This window comes from Monodon monoceros, unplaced genomic scaffold (genome assembly GCF_005190385.1).
Source record: "Monodon monoceros isolate NGI ecotype Baffin Bay Population unplaced genomic scaffold, NGI_Narwhal_1 Super_Scaffold_14, whole genome shotgun sequence".
NCBI classification, from domain to species: Eukaryota; Metazoa; Chordata; class Mammalia; order Artiodactyla; family Monodontidae; genus Monodon; species Monodon monoceros.
In genome coordinates this window covers 68,858,144-68,872,327 of record NW_021703770.1, presented here as the reverse complement: position 1 = coordinate 68,872,327, position 14,184 = coordinate 68,858,144, and the positions used below count along the sequence as shown (strand labels likewise).

Sequence of the window (14,184 nt, the reverse complement as noted above, 5' to 3'; positions counted from 1 at the left end):
ATTTTCTCTGGTATGGCACTTTTTTTTTTTTTTTTTTTTTTTTTTTTGCAGTACGCGGGCCTCTCACTGTTGTGGCCCCTTCCGTTGCAGAGCACAGGCTCTGGACGCGCAGGCTCAGCGGCCCTGGCTCATGGGCCCAGCCACTCCGCGCTATGTGGGATCTTCCCGGACCGGGGCACAAACCCGCGTCCCCTGCATCGGCAGGCGGACTCTCAACCACTGCGCCACCAGGGAAGCCCCGAAACACTTTTTTATATACATACAAACATAGAAAGCTCTCTCCACATAAAACCTCTCTGTATTAGCAAACTACTGTGGTACACACGTATTATGTTTATTTGTTTCCAAACTGTAAATTATAATTTCCAAGTTACAAGTTATAATAAGAGAATTCACCCTTCCTATGAAGTGGATTCTAGTCAGTTTTATACAACTTGGGGTTGCTCCAAAAATGCAATTATCATTCATCCTTTTTGCTATTTGCTGAAGAAATGCACGTTTAAATGTGATAGTAGAGGTACACCCCAGAATTCATCTCCTAGATGTCAACGAAATTAAAAAGCCAATTGCAACCAAAATAGTCTTGCCTATGTGGTATTCCCATAGAAATAGGAGACCAGAACTCATCCTTTACATTTTCAGTTCCCATTACAGATTTTTAAACTTAATATTTGGATGCTATACACATATATTTGAGTGTATAACATATGGTGGGGGGGCCCATGTATTTAGTTGTCTACCATTTATTCAAGTGATGTTCATGCTGAATATACAGAGCATGTATAGTGTCATCACATCTTATATTGGGAAAATGAGGTTTAGGCTCTTTTACCTCTGGTGGACAAAAAAGAAAAAAACCCGCTTATTTTGACCTCCATTTTGCTGATAAGGAAATAAAAATCGACCATGTGACCAGCAGTAAATATTTTTGAATATTAGTTTGCCTTCAATTTTCAACTGAGACTTAAAGGTTATTGAGGACATCAAGATATCATGCTGCCTGGTAACTGCCCAGGCTTCCCATTGGCTACACGCCTCCTCAGCCGCCACCCTCTGGCAGTTCATTCCAGAACCACAGCTTTGTTTAGTGTCCTAGTCTGTAGGGTTCCAGGAAGATCTGACCTCTGTGGTCTGTCCTGTGACACACTGAGGAGTTGATATGAAGGGACGCTCCTCCAGTCACTGGAATCTGGTGATCTTGCTTGCAGCATTTAGAAGAGTGTCTCATAAGTGGAAGGTTTCTTTCAGAAGTATTTTCAAATGATTAAAATATGTCAGGTCCCTGAAATAATAGTGTGGCTGTATATTTGTATGGCATATTCTCAGAGTTCTTTCACATACGTAGTCAGGACTCAAACCCAGGTGTTCCAGGTTCCCCATCCGTTCCCCTTCTGTCTGCCACACAGTGGAGAATAGCAGCACTGAAGGTTAGCCTGCCCTTCTTTGAGGAGCATGAATTAAAATGGTCGCTTCTGCCTAGGGTTCTGTGGTCAGGTGAGCTTCGGAGGAGCTGGGGTCTACCCCCCTTTTAGGAAACCAGAATTCACCATAGTAGTGTGTTATTCCTATTCTGAAAACCCACTGTTAAGAAATTTGTTGGCTTTTATTTAACCGAGAGTTTTCCAAGTGTGATTTAGCCATTCCCACCCCCCGCCCCAGTGGAATTGGGGTGGAGGGTGCGTACTAGCCCAAGGATTGATGTCCTTTAGTTTTGCTAATTCTCTTGCTCCGTGGTCACATAGAGGTTGCAGTGGGGGAAGTGGAGACTACTTTCTTCTTAAGCTCAGAATATCTTGTAAAAGTATTTTTTCCAGATCAGTTGTATTTAGAACAGCGCCTCTCCCACAGTGACGTGCACCCACTTCGCCTAGGAACCCTGTTAAAGTGCAGCTTATGATTCAGCAGGTCTGGGGTGCGGCCTGAAAGTCTGCACTTGCAGCTTGCTCTCAGGTGATGTCAGTACCGTGACCCGGGCTCCCTCTGGGGAGCGGAGAGGCTGGAAAGTCACCCGGCTGTGAGGGAACGAGACGGTCCAGCCAGGTGCTGTCCTTTCCCTGCTCTGCAGATTCATGATTTCTTCAGACCTTCTCGTCATCTTCATCCTCCCCTTTACTGATTCTTGGCTCTCAGAATATAATTACATAATCAGGTTTCAGCCATCTTAAAAACAAACCCTATCAGTCCCTGCTCTCCTGGATATGTTCTCTTCTAGCTTCTAGTGAGATCTACTGCTGTTTCCTCGTTGGATTTCACACCTCGGTTCACGGTCTGACTTCCTCCATCATGGCCAAGGTCACCCTAGACCTCCTAACAAATGCTTTTCTCTTCTTACCTTGAACAGTCCCTGGGGGGTATGTGATACTTTTGACTACTCTTCTGTCTATAAACTTGCTCTTTCCTTAGCTCCATGATGTCATGGTCTAATCTTTATTTGTGCTCCCTAGCCTTCCAGACGCCTTTGCCATCTCCTTCTTCCAAGTTGAAATGTCACCTAAATCCATGAATACCCTTCTTAGGCTGTGTGTCTAGCTCTACTTGGACAGCTCTGCATGAGTGGGTCTCAGAGCCTCCGGTTTAACACACTCACACTGAACTGATAGCCCTTCTCTGCTCTAGTCTGCAGATGTGCACTCTCGTGCATCATAAAGCAACCCCCTTCCCTACCCTTTTACACTCATTTCTTCAGTTAATATGTATTGCCTTCCATGTGTGTATTATTATTTCTGCCTGTTAAATATCTCTCCAAATTGTCCTCCTCTGTGATTGCTTCCTAATTGGACTCCTTGTGTTCATTTTTCAGTCCTCTACGCTGTTGCCTATAAGATCTTTCTAAAAATGAAAATTGAATGTCACTCTCCAGCTTTATTAAAACCCTGAGGTGGTTCCTCACGGCTTCTGCATCAAACTCCTTAGCTTGGAAGACAGGTCCCTTTATTTGCCAGTCCTCCCCTCTGTGTTCTCCTTGTTAAACTAGAGAGCGCGTCCACGGGGCAGTGCCCCTGACCTGCTTCCGCAGAACGCATTCTCCACGCTTGAAACGCCCTCCTTCCGACCTGATCCTTCAAGGGTATATAGTGAGTCTGATTCCTCCTCTTGGAATGCGTGACACGTGACACACCCTCCCTGCCCCCTCCACCACTCTTATGTGCTCCTTTCTCTGTATTTAGTCATTCCTGTGTCAGGGGTTTATTATCTTCGCACTCTCATGACTCTGTCATGACCCTTGTTTTTCACGTTGGCTCAACATGAGGACAGAGTTCCTTGAAAACATAAGCTGTCTTTTCATCTCGGCATCCCCAACGCCTAGCACAGTTTCTCCCCACACGGTAGATAATTGTTTGGATGGTTATGTATTTATTTAATTACTTTAACCTTACTCCTCTCCCCGCAGTTTTTAATCAGCTTATGCTTTGGTCTCACTTGTTAACTTGTAGGTGGAATTCTGTCCGAAACCTTCTTTGCCCTAAGCATTCTAAAACCTATGAGTTTTGAAAAACACAGGTGAATAGATTGGCTTCTCCTTTGGTTGGGAGCTCCCTCCAGTAGCCGCCTGGGGTCTTTGTGGTTTGAAAGAGGTTTTTTAGACCCAGGAATAACTGCAGCAAAGATTATGGCAGGCTAGGGAAAGTACCCCTTCCCAAAGGCTGCAGGTCAACTTTTTAAAGGTGTCCGAATATTCTAGAAGTGATATATTTACTTCTGTGATTCCTTCCTTGTTTTTCTCTGTGTATTCCCTCTAAATTAAAATTTCATTTTCTCAGAGTTGTACATTACCAAAACTTAAACAGTATTATATTTCCTTTAGGACCCAAAGGTGATAGTGGTGTGAAATAAACATATTGTTTGTCAAACAGTTGTCACTTTGTCAAACATTCTCAATCTCTTAGCCATTTGATGGGTGATTTTTCCCTAATATTCATCAATTTTACTTAAAATTAAGATTGGAAATTTATGTGAAACCAGAAAAACATAAACATCAAAAATTTTTGAGGCAAAAGTTTAGTAATTAAAAATATCTTAAACTGTTGAAAAATCAGGGCTGGAAATTCCTGGCTTAGCTGCTAAAGCACTAAAGATATAGCCAAGATGATAGCTGAAAATACAGCCACCTAACCCGAAGACACTGTAGTAAGCTGCCAAGACATCTAACCTTGACAGGGTCAGTGGGTTTCTGTGTCGGGGTGGGACGGGGAAAACACCTGACAGTAAGACTTTAGTGACTAAGACCAGTTTCAAGGCACCTTGTGAATACTTGCGTCCTGTCCTGCTACTTGAGATCTACAGACAGAATTTGGGTTGAGGGGACATCTTCCTTGCCTTGGGCTGTGTTGTAAGTGGTGGAACAGATGTTTCTGTAGAGCTGGAATGTAGCTGTAAACTGAAAGCTATGTTACCCCTCAACCCTGTTCTCAGTTTCATGGGTACCACGGGGCTTTTCACTGGAAGTCTGACCTGAGCTTATCAAGCTTCCAGCATCCCTTGAGGGGAGCTTAGTGTAATAAATATTTACTACTCCCTTCCACAGATTGGAAGGCTTCGCGGACTAGCGTCAGCTTCTCTGCTCCTTGTTTGGCCATCACCCTAGGGAACTTCAGGGATGATCCAAACCAAACTAACTTTGAAAGTTACGTCCAATTTCTCTACTTCTAAACCAGGGTAGCTAAACACTTCTGAAGAAACTCATGCTGTTAGGTGCATGTTATGCACTTACACAACTATATAGATCACCAGCTACCAAGACTTTCCCGTCAGCATTAGCGATCCTTCCACGTGTCGAAAGTAAACTCTTCATTCCCTCCTTGAAACCTGACTTTCTTCCTTTTTTATTTATCTCAATTCACGGCATACCCTTCCACCTCAATCACTTAAGCCAAAAATGGAGTCATCCTTACCCTATTCTTTACCAAGTCCTGTTAATTTCTCCAAAGGAGATATTAAGTTTGATCTTTGCCTTCCATTGTGGTTGCCACTGTTTTGTCAGGCCTTCATTTCTTACCTTGATTATAGTTCTCAACTCCTTACTGGCCTTCCTGTTGCCAACCTTCCTCCTTAGAATTCCTCCTCTAGAGCAGCCTCTGCTTTTGTCCCCAGCCTGCTTCCTACCTTTTCAAGGTTCCTTGAGGTCTGTCGGGCCCCGTCTACCCTCGTCCCACATGGCTCCCTGTCCCCAGCTTCCCCTGTAACTGAGCTTAAATAAAGTCTGCCTCTCCGTCCAGACCAGTCTTTCCTCCCCTTAGTTTTCCTAATAAATGAGTGGGAGCTTACTTTCCTTCAAGCCTTCATTCACGGGGCTTTCTCTCTTGACAGTTTTTTTACCAGCAGAAGCAGTCATGCCACGTTACCCTTCTAGACGGCTGTTGTGGAGGTTTTCGTGCTACGTGCCAATTTTGGATTTGCATCTGTCCTGTAGTACTCCCACATCCTTGAGGTCAAAGACATTCATGTACCCAAGTATATAACTGAGTGTATGCTCTGTGCCTGGTACAAATCAGACACTCAGTAAATGCTCGTTGAATGGAAGAACTGAATTACTCAGGAATTAAACATATCTGTGTGTTATAAGTAACACAAATATTTTGTACTTCCAAAAATAATCCTAGCAATCCACAATAATTTCTAGCTAGCTAGAAGGTTTTTAAGAGGATATGATAATTGTGTGCTTTTTATTTTCAATTTTAGTGGCAACATAAGCGAAATAAATGAAAATTCCTTTGAATTGTGTTAAAGATAAGTGATCCTAATAAAGAGAGGATAAACGTGGGCAGAATATGAATCCTGCTAACCCTGCTTCTGCTACAGTTGTGCCCGGTCTTGGGCAAGTCACTTCTCCTTGGCAGCCCAGTGCCGTCTGTACAGTGAGAGTTAATGACAGGTCAGTAGATTCAGCAGCAGCCCTCTTTGTTTTAATGAAACACAGGAAACTGTATGAAAGGAAGAAGAGCAGAACTGCTCTACTTTGGAATAGGGGATGCCGCGGAAAGTGAGGGGGAGGGGGAGGAAATGGTGGCCCCCGCGGCATGTCCGTGAACGTGCTTGAAGCCATTGCGTCGGGCGCGGTGTGTGGGAGGCTCTCCTGAAGCTAACGCAGCTCCAACCAGAATATTTTCCGTCACGGAATTCGACGAAGCTTCACGTGTAAACTGCCTGTCTTGCTTCTCGTCTGATGTTCTTTTCGCAGGACTTTCCTATCTGCATAATACTAAAGTCTTATCTCAATACGTTTTCTTCCTTCGGCTCACCGTACACATTATATGTTGATAATTTACCTTTTGATGCTTAGTTCTGTCTAATCAGGATATTTTAATTCGCTGAGGAGGCTGCTCCTGAGTCCCCGCTTCTCCTCTCGATCCCGCGGTGGTATGCTCCGACACCCCGTGGTCGTGCGCCGAGTCCGCCTGCGAGGCAGCAGGTCTCGACTAGGCTCCACGGTTGCCCTCCTGTTACAGAGAGGCAAAGCAGCAGGTCCAAGCGACACGTGTGGTAAGAGGTGGCGCTGGACTTTGACCCCGACAGCCTGGCTCAGAGCCTCCCCTTCGCCACTTGGAGGTACAGCTTCAGCCCGCACAATTAATTTCCTCGTTTTTGCACATATTTTGAACTTCTTTTCAGAAATAAAGAGAACCTGTGTAAATCACTTAGTATAGTGACTGACCCATAGTAAATATTTGGTAAATATTGGTTAGTGTAAGCTTTGGCAAATGGACACCTGGAATGTCCACAGCCTTGATTAGCAATGGAGAGGAAAATTAAACAGCATCCTAGCTCTCTGTTTCCCAGTTCTCAGAGAGAACCAAAGACTCACATCTATTCAAGATGTTTAAAGAAAACGAAGACACTTCAATTTATTTTGCATTCTTACCTAACAGATGCTATAATTTTTATCTTGCCACCAGGTGGCAGCATGTTACACAAGGAAATAATAGAAATGTTATTCTGTTGTGGACTACTTTTCAGTATTTTGCCTTAAAAACTGTTAAACCATAATAAAAACAAAATACTATTCCGTGTTCCCCTTTGTCTGTATTCCCCCTCGTTGGTTGAGAAGGCCCTCATAGCCCAGTGTCCATAGCCCACAACTAGACCTGCCTTGGTCCTGCCCTGCACACGCTGTCCCTATAAGCCAGGGCAGAGTTTACTTTTCCTGCATCTGCAACCGAAATGTAAGCCCTCATACTGAGATTCTCCCAACTAAGTGGTTTTAGTTCAGCAGCAGTAGGGACTACTGCAGTCGTCCTCTTCCCTGGACCTTCCATGGTACCCAGAGAAGCACCAGATCTGTGGCAGCAACTGAATAGGTGCCCTTGGGTAACGGCCAGGTAATAGGTAGGAGATACATGTTTAGTTCTTTGTGGTTATGTTTATTTTAATTTGTGCTATAGAAGTCCCTGAAAACTTACTTAAGTTTAGGTATTATCAGAATCATTCGGATAACTACTGCCAAGGGTTGAAAGATTAGTGTCTGAGGTGGAGGGCAATTAATGGCTAATGAAGGTAAAGGACGGGACATGGCAATTAATCAAAGTAGGGCAGAGCGGGGAGCTAATGGGAAAATGTAGAGAGAGTTAGGCTTCAGATACGGGTGTGCAGCGCTGCATGGGAAGGCCAGAGGCTCACCAAGTTAAGTTGGCTGCAAGGAAATCTCTTATACTTCTTAATCGTGGATCTGCCTAGGTTGTTTCACAGGGTTAATGAAATCCTTTCACATCAGTTTCTCAGCAAATGTTTTTTCCTGTTCTATAATCTATTAACTAATATTCAGATTTGACTATATTTGAAACATGGAGTATAGATGAATATGTTTGTAATTCTTGTCACAAAACCTGCAGTGATATTTAGGATGTCATGTTTTTAGAGTATTACGTTAATTAAGCAGTGCTAAAAATTTTCTGGAGTTATGCCATCATCTTGCTTCATTTTTCTGATAGTAAGGAAATAACTATTCCAGATAAGTTAATTGTTACAAAATCTTTCCCTGGTAAACATCAAAACTTGTAAGAATAATGAAGACGTTTCAAGAACGTGTTTTGTGTTACTTATGTTAAACAGCAAATCCTGAGTCTCTCTCCCCTTGATGACTCGGGCCACCTTGGCCAACACATGCCCTCTTCAGTCAGGAGCTGTGAGCCCATCTTCACACAGGCCCACTGCTCCCGCAGCCGCTGCCGTGTGCGGGCTCCCCCGTGGCCTCTTCCCCAAAACCGCACATGCACATCCCCACTGGCCGCTCACACAGACACATCCTCACACTCACTCTCTTTCTCTTTCTCCTTCCCTCTCCTTTTCATAATTTGCTTCTGTAGCCTGGGGAATAGAAAAAGTAAAACTAGTTAAAATGATGTCTAAAATTGGAAGGAATTTCAATTTAAGACTGTCCTATTAAAGCATGAGCTTTAGGGAATTCTCTGGTGGTCTAGTGGTTAGGACTCTGCGCTCTCCCTGCCGGGGCCCCGGGTTCAATCTCTGGTCAGGGAACTAAGATCCTGCAAGCCACACAGCACAGCCACAAAAAAAAAAAAAAAAAGCATGAGCTTTAGTGTAAAGGCTTTGTAGTATCTATTTAGTTAACTTATTGTTGCTAATTTCTTCCTTTTTTTTTTTTTTTTCCCCTGTGTTCTAGAGGTATTTCAGGTTGTTACATCTCTTCCTTGAAAGATATATATGGAGATTGATTTTTAGTGACTGGAGTGAAATGAGCAATGAAAGAAAATTCTAGCCAATTATTGTAACAGATATGTATCTCTTATCTTTCTGAGTTTTTGAAGTGCTTTGCAGCTTTAGTGGACAGTTATTGTCCATGACAACCAAGGCTGCTCTCTTAGAAGTTTTATTTTATCTCTACTAAGCCTTAACAGTATTTGCTTAATGCTCATTATGTTTGGGAACTCAACAATTTCAGTCCACAGCCACATACTTTGAAAAGAGGTGTACTGATGTCTACAGTTGTCACATTGGTTTTAAACTCTTAAGGACTTCTTAAAATTGATCATTAATTAATCACTTAGTAATATATATTAAATATTAATTTTTGCCATGATGTAAATAAAACAATCCATTTAGATAGTGTCCTCTGTATAGTGTGCTCAGAGAAGTGGAAAATATTTTATTTCAGTGTCTTTAATATGTAATCAGAGAGTTGGATGACAAGTAAATTGTAGCATTGTCCAAAGAGTATTTCACTGAGATGATGGGAATTAGAAAAGAAAAGATAACCATTTGCTATATTTAATTATAATGGAGTTAATTGCATGTCTTTCTGATATAAAATACCTCTTACGTCCATTGGGTACAGCTATTCCTGAAGGTGCTTAAATAAAGCATTAAGTATACTATTTAAGTAATAAAATTAGTAGTGACTTGGAAATTTTAGCATAAATAAAGACATAGCTTTCATAAGCCAGTTTTTAAAGTGATTCATCAACAGATTAGCAAAAAGCCAATTTATTTACATCCATTGGCACATGTAATAATGACTTTTATAATATAAATGCTTGTTTATATGAAGTTATAACTCATTTATGGGACCTTGTAGTTCTAATGTTCTAGTGAAATGTACACATGTGGGTGCCCCTGGCAGGAATTCCAACTCTGTGAATTTATGAATCTGTTGACTTCAATATTTAGTTAGCCTGGCCATCACTGTAATTGACATGTTATTGGAAATAGAGTTAGTTTTTCCCTTATTTATAAGGATAACCTCCATTTTGAGGAATGTGAATCAATTCATAGTTGGCTGACAGCCAGTTTCTCCTTCACTTGAGCTCCAGCACACACTGGAAAAGCACACTGGCTTCCGAAGTGCCTTGTGAATCTGCAGTGATTAATTCTTCTCATTATTTCGCTGCAAGTTCTCGTGACCCTCTCTGATGGTTCGATCAGCCACTTAGAGTTGATGCATATTCATTCCTCTGCACGCCTGCCGCAGTCGCTCACGCGCCCTGCACTGACTGGTGTGTTCTTGGTGCAGTAATTGAGCGGCAGTAGATTGATTGCTCTGGGGAGCTGTAGGACCTTAAAGGTGAAAACATATCAGTCCTGTTAATTAGGAAACAAAAGCTCTGGTGGCAGGTTCAGCAGTCAGATCTTTCCAGTGTAGAAAAGACGAAAGATATGATGTGTTCCTCTCCATGGACCTGTTTACTTTTTAAATTTTGAATTAGGTCTGTATCAGTAGTAGTGGAGAACAGCCTTCTTTTATGAATTTTTATAGAATGCTAATTGAATATAATATTAATACTATTATCTCTCAAATCTGATAGTTTAGAACCTGAGTTTGTATACACCTTCTGTAGCATTGGCAACAATGTGTAAAATATCTTAATGTCTTACATAAATATAGAATGCTTTTGGATTGATTCGGTATTTAGAGGCTTAATTTGGTTACAGTGTTCTCATGCTAATTTCTTGTCATTTAGTAGTATGGGAAAAGGGTGAAACTTTATTCAACATGGCATAGAAGTTGAGCTGCCTTTATCTCTTTATCATAAGCACCCTTTGATTATTCCCCTCCCCCACACCCGCCAAACTGTATGTTAAGTAATACATTGTCTGGGAAAAAGGATCCTGTATGGAACGGTGGCCTCCAGAAGTAAGCTAGTTTCAACATGGACATCTATGCAGCTTATCTAATTGACATGTTTTTCTCAGGTGTGCTGTTCTTATGTTATGGTCTCCCCCTTCCCCTTCTCCAGTCATGAATTTTTTCTTTTGAGATATAATTCACATACCATAAAATTCACCTTTTTTTAAAGGTGAATTCTATGGGTTTTAGTATATTCACAAAGTTGTGAGACCATCTCCACTGTGTTCCAGAACATTTTCATCACTCCATTCCTTCCTTCCCCTAACCCCTGGCAACCAATAATTATTTTCCTTCTGTGGATTGACCTCTTCTGGACATTTCATATAAATGGAATTGAACTATACGTGGTCTTTCATGTCTGGCTTATTTTACTTATTAGCAAGGTTCATCCTCATTGTCACATGAACCAGTACTTCATTTTTTATGGCTGAATAATATTCCATTGTATGGTTATACCACATTTTGGGTTTCATTCTTCAGTTGGTGAACATTTGTGTTGTTTCCACTTTTTGGCTGTTGCTGCTACTGGCGTTAGTTCCCACACGTCCTTGTCTTGTTCGTGATCTTAGGGGGAAGGCTTTCAGACTTCACCGCTGGGTATGATATAGGCTGTGGGTTTTCTTAGATGCTGTTTATCAGCTTGAGGACGTTCCCTTCTATTTCTAGTTTGTTGAATGCTTTTATTGTGAAAACGTGTTGGATTTTGTCAAATGCTTTTTCTGCACCTATTAAAATGCTCGTGTGGTTTTTGTCCTTTATTCTATTAATATGGTGTGTTCCATTGGTTGATTTTCTTATGTTGAGCACTGTAATATTTTATGGAGCTTTTTATATAATGTTCTCTTACTGTGTGGTTTTAAATAATTTGAACCAATTTCTCTACCTTATATTTCAGGCATTTATTAATACAGCAAAAGAAATTTATGAAAAAATCCAAGAAGGAGTCTTTGACATTAATAATGAGGTAGATATATATATATAAATATTATTGGCTAGTTAATTGAATTTTAATTACTTGGATTCAAGATTTCTACTTTTTAAAATTCCTAAAATGGATCTATGATGTCAGTTAACACATAAGTTTATAATCATCTCATTGAAAATTTGTTCTATGTTGTATAATAGCTAAATGTTTATGTTCTAGTGAAGCATCACTCTATCTATGAAAACGGATTAAAGTAAGTGACCCTATCCATTTATTGCAAGCAATGCAAAATAATATAAATCCTCCAAAGAGAGAAGAAAATCCACTTTCATCTACACATCCATATGGTGTCATCTGCTTTGGGAATAATTTTCTAGTGTGTTAATGCGTGTGCGACGTCAGCTAATGCAAGGTGCTCTCTCCGTTGTGTCTGGTGCGGAGAAGGGAGGCGTCCAATTGGAAGTTACTCCCAGTTCAGCATAGCGTGTTTTCAGGAGCCTGAGTTAGTATATGTAATTGGCAGTTGGCACTAGTTGTTTTGTTTTTGTGGGTTTCTTTTCTTTTCCTTTTTTTTTTCCTTTTTTTTTTTTGTAAAATTATTTTGAGCCAGTTTTGATCAACGTGATTAGGATAAAATGTAACTTTGAAACAGATAATTCAGAGTGTTTACCAAAGGCCATCATTTTGACCTAAATCACCACTATGCATTTGTCCTTATTTATTTCAGAATTTTTATGTGGATAAGAGCATATTATTTACTTTTACATAAATGTTTCTGCCATTCTATAATAAGACTTCTTGCTTCCAAGAGAAAAACCCTTATTCCTCCCCCAGGTGCAGTGAGGAAGCACTGTGTTAGGAAGACATTGTGTGTGCATCTCTTGGCATGTGCAAGAGAGCCTCTTTATTATCTGTCTCAATGTTCTTTGCTGAAACAAACAACAGTTTGCCTAGGGTTTCCAAAAAGTGTTTGATTTTCCAGTTTCTTTTAATTTGTAGTGATAAAGTTTCTAACCCATACTTTCCAGGCTTATATGGCAATAGACCTTGAGTTAATTTAAAGGCGACACCATTCAGAGACTAATGCCATATAAATTGAACAGTAATTGGGCGTCTATGTAAAGGCCATGTTCATTGTCTCTGTCTGGTTTCATATAGTAGCTGAGTGCTTTACTGTGCCTGGCGTGGCTTTGATTGCAATGTGCTGTCAGGAGCCAACAGGCCGTGCGATTTATCTGGCCTGATGCCAAGTCTGACTTCTTGATTCCTCAAGAAGTTGCTACCAGCCCAGAGGGGGCAAAACCAATGAGCCATAGGGCATGCTTTTTATTAAAGAGGAGTCAGAAGGGCGAAAAGAAACCACATCAGCTGCTGTCAATACTGAGCTAGTGCCAGAAACCCCAAGGCTACTACTGTTGCAGAACAACTGCCAAGCACTGTAAATCTGAGATTTACTGTGACGTAAAGTTTCCTTAAGAGCTTAATTTCTGAAGCTACTGTATTACTTTTCTCAGAGTGTTGTATTTTTAGGTAAAATCCACTTGAGGGAGTGAGGGTTGAGACATAAGTGTGAGTTTGATGAATGAAAGAACCACTCTGTGTGTGGGTTCTTGGCAAGCTGCCATGTCTTTGGGGATCATAGAAATTATTGATGACACAGAACACTCATATGCCCTTAGCCTGTACAGCTGATTCAACATGGAACAGAAACGCTGTCTAGAGGAAAGATTGTACGTTGTATTAGAGGAGCATAGGCTTTGCATATTTTTCTCTTTTAAAGATTACGTTTTAGACAATCTCTCCATTGTGAGAATTCCCTTAAAAGCAGCACTCTGGTTTCTGTTAACGCAGTACCTGGTATGATAAGGAATTGTTTGCAGGACTATTTCCACAAGTATTATTTTAAAAGGAAGGAACATCCCCTGAGAGATATTGTTTTAATTGTTGTAAAAATCTGCTTAGTGTGTATATATATATATGTGTGTGTATATATATATATATATATTTTTTTTTTTTTTTTTTAGTTGTTTGGTAAGATTGTGCCACTAAGAAACCAAAGGATATCTTAAATTTAAATTATACTGTCTGGTTGGCTCCAGTTACATTTATTATCCTTCTGTCTTTCTTTCCAGGCAAATGGCATTAAAATTGGCCCTCAGCATGCTGCTACTAACGCCACGCACGCAGGCAGTCAGGGAGGACAGCAGGCTGGGGGAGGCTGCTGTTGAGTCTGTTTTTACTGTCTCGCTGCCCAGAAGGGGCTACTCACCTATTCTTTCACCCTCCTGCTCAGCTGAGACATGAAACTCTTCGAAATGGCTTTATGTCACAGAAGAAGACTTTAATCCTTCAAATTCTTGTATAACTTTGAATAAATGGTTAATGTTCACTTAAAAAGACAGATTTTGGAGATTGTATTCATATCTATTTGCATTTGATTTCTAGGTCAATTGACGTGATTATTTTTGTTAAATGTTGTCTTGTGCCCTTACCTACGAACTGAATTGTATTGAACACTACAGAGTCATCTTGAGTATTTTAAATCGGTTTGTGTAGTTAGGTTTCCCCACACCTGTGGTTACCTAATGTTTAATATTATAGAACTGTCCTCAAAAGTTTGTCAGTTTTCAAGGCTATAAGGAAAACCGAAGGACTCTTTTAATTCTGTATTTATCATTTA

The 14,184-nt window shown here is 40.8% G+C and overlaps 1 protein-coding gene across 1 annotated transcript in view; it reads left to right on the top strand.

The window, feature by feature from the left end:
- Positions 1-13,901, top strand: part of RAB2A (RAB2A, member RAS oncogene family) — a 73,225-nt gene extending 59,324 nt beyond the window's left edge. Inside the window, exons 7-8 of the mRNA XM_029222524.1 lie at positions 11,475-11,543; positions 13,637-13,901. Of these exons, the coding sequence (XP_029078357.1) occupies positions 11,475-11,543; positions 13,637-13,732 (165 nt within the window). The 3' untranslated portion in view covers positions 13,733-13,901. The remainder of the gene's footprint in view (positions 1-11,474; positions 11,544-13,636) is intronic.
- Positions 13,902-14,184: the final 283 nt, after the last annotated feature.